Source organism: Chelonia mydas, chromosome 15 (assembly GCF_015237465.2).
Source record: "Chelonia mydas isolate rCheMyd1 chromosome 15, rCheMyd1.pri.v2, whole genome shotgun sequence".
Classification (NCBI taxonomy): Eukaryota; Metazoa; Chordata; order Testudines; family Cheloniidae; genus Chelonia; species Chelonia mydas.
Window position 1 is genome coordinate 14,212,360 of NC_057856.1, and position 7,098 is coordinate 14,219,457.

At 49.3% G+C, this 7,098-nt stretch overlaps 1 gene segment (V, D, J or C); it reads left to right on the top strand.

Annotated features, from left to right (window-relative positions):
• The first annotated feature begins 650 nt into the window (after positions 1–650).
• On the top strand, positions 651–5,529 carry LOC119563807. The segment is given in 3 exon segments: positions 651–724; positions 1,643–1,812; positions 4,822–5,529. Coding segments are annotated over 3 exon segments (567 nt in total).
• Positions 5,530–7,098: the final 1,569 nt, after the last annotated feature.

The following is a 7,098-nucleotide window of genomic DNA, read 5'->3' on the forward strand; positions in this document are numbered from 1 at the left end:
GTCAGAGGGAGGGTCCAGGGCCCTGGTTTAATTCACAAGAAATCAGCTGAGCATGGACACAGCTCACAGCCTAGATGTTTACTGGCCCTGCCTTTGGTGAGAGGGGCACCACACGCCCACACTCTGCTGGGCAGCAGGCACCAGAGCGGCTCCCCTAAGGTGGAGGGGGAGGGAATAGCCAGCAATGGTGGGAGTCTCATGGCAACTCTGTCCAGGGAAACAGTGCAGGGATTTACTGCTGAGAACAACTGGGAAATACAGAGCAAATGGCTGTCGTTGGGGGTACTCCGTTAATTTCTAAAGGCAACTGGGGGCTCCCACGAGGAAAGTGCTGATCTCTGCTGCGCACTGCACATGGGCGGATACCAGCCTGGCCTTGTATTGGTACCAACAGAGTCTGGGGCATTTTCCAGCATATGCCAGCTGTGCGATGGACACGGCTTTGACAAACACCAAAGGTTCTGAGCATCTTGCTTGACTCTGGGCTTCCAGCAATGCCTGCACCTGACCCACTGCTGGGGTTCAGACAGAGCGTGGTGGCGATCGGTTTCACGGCACATGGATCTTGAGCCCTTCCTCAGGCATGTCCAATGTGGAGACTTCACCAGCCCCCTGCATGGCTCAGCTGAGAGCGAACACAGGACGTCATGATGCGGCTTCTGGCAGAAGGGCTGTGCGCAGTGAGTCAGAGTGACCCCCTGGACGATCTGAAGATCCCGATCAGGTAAGGTAGGACAATGGGGGAGGGGACATCTTAGCTTCTCACAGACAGGTGCAGAGAGGCTGCGCTATTCAGAGAGTAGACGAGGACAGCACGTGGTTTGGATCACACCTGATCCACCCGTGTGCAGCCCCTGGCATGTCTGATCTGTCTCTTCGCTGTCACCGGGATATGTTGTACATTAATTAGGTCGAGAAAGATGCTGGTGCTCCCAGACGTGTGGGGTTCTGGACACATGCTTTCTAAGTTTGGTTATCGCATCCATAACATACACGACAGCTCGTGCGCCTCATTCTTTCCCCGACGTAATTCCACTGAAGTCAATACAATGGCACCAGTGACGAATACGGCCCAGTATTGGCCTGTCCTGCCCAAATGGCAGTGGAAGGACCAACACGCAGTCCAGTTGTGTACATGCCCTCCAGCCCCCAGATCCGTTCTCCACGGGCTCCAGGCACAGCAGCACAGACACGCATGCAGATCCACAGCCGGTGCGGGAGTTGGGGGAGCGCTGTAATGGTGGAACCCAGCATGATAGCAGAGCACAGAGCTCCTTTGGTTCCCTCTAGGTACCATTACGCCCCCATCACTGGAGTGCCTGAGCATCTCTGAGACACGACAGAACTTATCCTTACACCACCCTCGGAGGCACGGAAGTGCTGCCCCCATTTTACAGACGGGGAATGGAGGCAGAGAGATGACGTCATTTGCTCAACGATACAAGGTCAGTGGAAGAGCCAGGACATGAACCCCGCTCTCCTGACTCCCAATCCACTGCCTTAACGACAAGCCCATCTTCTGCTCTCTTATGAGGGGACCAAGATTTGGCCTTAATTCTGAGTTCTCCCAAGGAATACACCATTGCTTCACTTCCCAGTGGATCTTCACTCCTCTGATTGTATGATGAGTTTCTCCGGAAAGGATAAACCTGCACTCCCAAGGGGTGCCAGTGGAAATTGCCCCGCACCTCTTTTTCCCCCCTCACGGGCAGTGCTGGCGACCTCTCCCTGCCATCGACTGGGACAGGTTTTTGTACAGCCGTGTGTCACTGTGGGGGGTCTTCGGTGGAGGAACCCAGCTGACCGTCCTTGGTAAGTCACTGAATTACTCTCAAACTTTCCTTCTCCTGGCTGTATTGTACGTTTTCCATGGTTTTTTTCCTGCTTTCTTTGTCTTCATGTTGGGCTCGGGACTACTCTCACTTTACATATGGACCTTTACACTGTCTTGGAAAGAACGTTTAGTCTCTCTGGATAGTCATAGCAGGTGTACATGGCCCATGTTGGATTTTCTTTTCTTTTCCCACTGAAGACAAGTTTGAATTTGACCAGGAAACCTATTCTGCCACTGGGTCCCCAGTTACGATGACCTAGTTTTAGCCCCTTCAGGAAAAGATTTTCCCTCTTTTTCTTTTCGGGTATGAACTATTTCTCATTCGCACTGGGTGCTAGTCAGTGTATGAAAGAAATCCCGGGCCAGCTTCTCCGGTGCGGTACAATGCCCTAGCTCCATTGTCCACAATAGACCTCCACCAGCACTCACCCCAGGCTCCTGCAGACAGGTGTCCAATCCCATGACACCTCGTGTGCTATAAAAATCCTTGCTCCCTGGTGATTTAAAATCGGATTTGTCGGGGGCCGTTGGAAGGGAATGCTTAGGAATGAGAGCTGGGCAGAAAATATGGTTTTCTTCTGTGAATAATTTCAGAAAAGAAAAACAAAAAAATCATTTTCATCTCAATGGGCCCAAAATCCCAAACAAGCATTTTCAGCTGAAAACTGAGAATGCTTCAGTTATTGAGAGGTTTTGGCTTAAGATTTCCACTTTTTCCATTTTCGGATTTTCAACAAAAAAAATGATTTTTTTTGAGAAAAGCAGATACTTGCCACAAAAATATTCATTCAGTGGAAAACCAATTTTCCACTGAAAATGGTTGTGATGGGTCATTTTCAACCAGCCCTATTTGTAGCATTGCTCAGTTGGAGCTAGACAAGGGACTGGTCAAATTTTAAAAATAGATGGCCAGCTCCCCACATGGTGTAAATCCACGTAGCTTCCTTGCCAGCAATGGACTACACTGATTTACGCTTACCCTGAGTGAGTCTCATTGCACTGACTGACTTACTCCTGACACTGAAGATCTGCTCCATTGTACCTTGGAGAAAATTGGATTTCAGTTTGGATGTGCAACCCAAACCCACCCAAAACCTTTCAGATATGCAAGATATTAGTTAAATGGGGTGGGGTGGGAGCAGCCTGCAGGGGGAAGGGATTTAAAGAGCTTGCACTAATTGTGCACTAACAAGGTTGCTGGCCAGTCTGAAAGGCTGGACGGCTTCATAGAGGCTGGATTGTGTGTCTGCCAAGCTCAGACCTCAGTGATCAGGATGCTGGCTGCACCAGCCGGCTTCAGTTACAGAACAGCCTAGGGGACCTAGTGGACCTGGCTTAGTCAGGGCTGACAGTATTAGCTCAAATACCATTCTTGGCTGCTTTGACCTACATAAAGCGTGAAATAATTAGGGCCCAGACTGCGGTAGCCCTACTCATGCCGAGTAGCACATTGCTTTTCATACAGTCCCACTAGTGTAATGGGACCGACTGCCTGTGGAGTAAGGTGCAACCTGGCGTGAGGACGGGCATCCCAATTTGGCCCCAGCACCAAGGCTGCTACAGAAATGTTACTAAGAGTTTAAAAATTCCCCAAACTTTTGCGTCCCTTCTTAAGCAGGTAGTGCCTTCATTGTCCCCCCCGTCTCTATGCACTTACACAGCACAGCACCAGGCTACAGCCCAGGGGAATCTACTCTGCCCCCACCATGAAATCAACCCTCAGTGTGGTAGTTTGCAAGGTCCCTTGTCCTCTTGTCTTGAGCCCCAATCTAGCAAAACACTCAGTTGCACACTGGATCGGGCCCTGAAGCAGGGATTGGTCCCATAAATGAGTCTGTACTTTACAGCTGCTGAACACAAGCTTGCTTGGTAACTAGGCTGTTCAGCAACAGGAACAGGCAACCAGGCTGTGGTAGGAGATTGTTTGTCACCCAGGTGTTAATCAGAAGATCTGACCCTTAGCAGAGAGACCTACAGACCCAGACAGACAATGATGATTCAACAATGGGTTTATCGACCCACTTGGCAGAATAGAGAATTTATCCCTGCTCTGGAATTCCATAGGATGGTTCACAAACAAACTCCCCCCCTCTCTCTCAAAACTACAGAATTTTATACTGCTTTCTATAAAACACTATTCAATGCATGTAGCTCTCCCATCCTATGCTTTGGATCCTACTGGTTTTGTCTAATTATCTGTTACAGCATTTTTTTTCATTTGGAAATATGTGGGTTACCCCACATTCCTCTGTGACTCTAGTGAACCAGCCCCCAAGGCCTGAACAGGCAAATTAAACTCTAAGCTTAGACCCTAAGAAATAGCCCCATTCTCAGAGAGTCTGTTCTTGAGAAATGAGAGAGACAGAGGGAGAGAGTGTTTTCACCATGGAAATATCTTCCTACTTAATTCAATGAGTAGCACCGTCCTCTGCACTAAATGGCACCATTTGAGAAGGAAGGTGCTACTCAATGTGAGGAAAGGTATCAAAATCTTGCACTTAATAGGGAGGAATTCTCTGCAAACTGCCGAAGTTGCTAGCTGTTTAGAAGTCGTATTTCCCTTTATCTGAGCAAAAATGAATGAAAAGGTGAGCTTGGAAACAATCCTGATAAGACTTCGCACTTCTACAGCACCTTCCACCAAGTCTCTCAGCGCTTTAGAAATATGTAAAAAACCATAAACCTTGAGAAAAAGCCTGCGTGCGCTGAGGTCAGGGATGTGACCCCCTTCCATAGCCAGAGAGGTAAGTGACCTCATCAGGTTCACTAAGGAAGCCTGTGGCAGAACTAGGAATGGACCCCAAGTGTCCAGATTCCCAGTCCTGTGCCTTAACCACAAGAACATCTTACATCGCAGATCATTACCCTGCCCATGGCGCTTGTGAGAGGTTGGATTTGTTACACTGCAGAAATCTGGAATTTCTTACATTCTGCACTGGCAGTCTCTGGATTTCGGTTTTCTAACACTGAATCTCCTTGTCTTGTAGGTCAGCCAAAGGTGTCTCCTACCGTGCACCTCTTCCCTCCATCTTCGGAAGAGATCAAAACAAAAAGCAAAGCCACACTGGTGTGTCTGCTGGGCAGCTTTTACCCAGGCTTAGTCCAAGTCACCTGGAAAGCTGATGGCCAGCAGATCTCCACTGGAGTGGAGACGACCAAGCCATCCAAACAGAGTGACAACAAGTTCATGGCCAGCAGTTACCTGTCTCTGGATGCATCAAAGTGGAAGACTCATGAGACCTACACCTGCCAGGTGACACACGATGGGAAGAACTTCGAGAAGTCCCTGAAGAGCTCAGAGTGTTCTTAACCCTCTGACTCACGGAGGGCTCGGCCGGTTCCCGTGTCAGTCTGTAGGGGGTTCCCCAAGGGAGCCAGGATCTCTCTGTAGCATTCCCATAATGCCGATTTCCAGCAAATCTGCTTCCTCTTTTAGGTGGGGGATTTTACCAATCCATATGACACCTGTCTTTATTCCCATGTCCCCACCGCTCTCACCCCCTGCATTCCCTGGAACTGTCCTTCCTGCTTTAGTCTCTGATGCAGCCTTGTTAGGATATTAATAAAATCAGAAAAATTTGACTATCGCTGTGACTGTGAAGAGTTTAACTTCTTCTGTTCCTTTTTCTCCTGATGTATTAATTGCAATATTCACATAATCTTCCAATAAAATAAACTTACCTTTTATCAGCCAATATGGTTTTCTTTTTAGTAGGGATCTCGTTGGCTTTGGGGTTTCAGACAAGCTAAGGGAGAAGTAATGCTTAGTGACAATTGCTGCTGCACAAACCTCTCTCCAGAGCACACGTTGTGTTTGGCATTCACTGGGGGATCGTGGGCTGCATGAGAGCATAATGCAAACCCCCGTGGCTCTGCAGCCAGCCCTGCTTGTGCTGGGATCCTGGCAGCTCCCAACAGACCAGCAGGGCTAGGCTGATTCAATGCTCAGCTGGGTCACTAGCCCTGCAGAGAGCAGTCTGCACTGAGTTAGTATTCAGTCACCCTCTGCCCTCGCGGGGGCAGATTCTGGCTCCCGTTTTCTCCCTTTAGTCATTCTTCAAGAAGCCTCATTGGAGTCAGTCAATGGCCTATTGGCTGAACAGCTCAGGACTCAGGGGAATAAGCGTCCAAATCTGGCCCATAGAGTGAGGGGCACGACACTGCTGCAGGTTGGTCCCTGGGTTAGGCTATAAACAGAGCTCCTGGCTACTTCTGGTCAGTAGAGACACAAAGGACCTCTTTGGAAGAGTTCCATTTGGCAGGATATTAAATACCAACTTGGGGGACAGCTCCCTACGTACCCAACCTGCCCTCCCAGCAAGGGCAGCTGTACATGGAAATCTGCCTGAATTAAACTCCTGCTGCTGGCCACTGAGACACACCTGCTGTGTTTCAGCCAGAGGGGAAGGCAGTGACTTTTATGTGCAGTTTCACCAACTGTGTAAATGAGTAAAGTGCTTTGGGAGTCTTCAGATTCAAGATGCTTTTCAAATGAAATCAAAACATTACTGATGATCTGGATTCTCTGGAATCACTCAGGCCTGTGTTACTTCTGGGCTGCTGCACAATTTGGGCCTTGACAAGCCAGAGCAGACAGTTTGTGTCCCATTAATTACCCCATAGTTGTCCTGGGGAATCAGTTTCATGTGAGACTGGATACTCGGAGGGGAGCTCCGGGGTCTGTCCCACCCTTCCCAGACAGCAGCATGCACCGTGTGTACAGCTGGGAATTTGTATCACAAAGACATTTATCAGGGACCCCGAGCCGTGCTGGGCCACCCAGCCAAAGGAGACCCTGATTCCCCGACAGACCTGGGGCCAGGGAGGTAAAGGGATACATTTGTATCACATATGCCACGTATTTGGCAGACACCACCGTGCTGTCGCCACTCACAATATGGGTGACATGGATGGATGGATGGATGGATGGCCAGTCATGCACTGCCACCTCCTACAGAAGGGGTTAACTGGAAAGGAAGCAGAGGGAGGCTGCGATATGGATGAGTTTGAAAGAATGAAGGGTTCTTAAACTTCACAAAGTATGTTTAACGTCCCCAGACCAACTGTCCCACCATTCCCCCCCTACACAAACACGTCTCTACATGGTGGGGGGGTAAGAATTCCAGGTTATGATTTGTGGAGCACCAAGAGTGTGCAGTACACAGAGGAGACAATGGCTCTCAGAAGTTTTCAGCAGCTCACACACAACGTGTGCATGAGAGGGAGAACGAGCATGGGCCATGGAGTTCGCTACTCGAATTCAG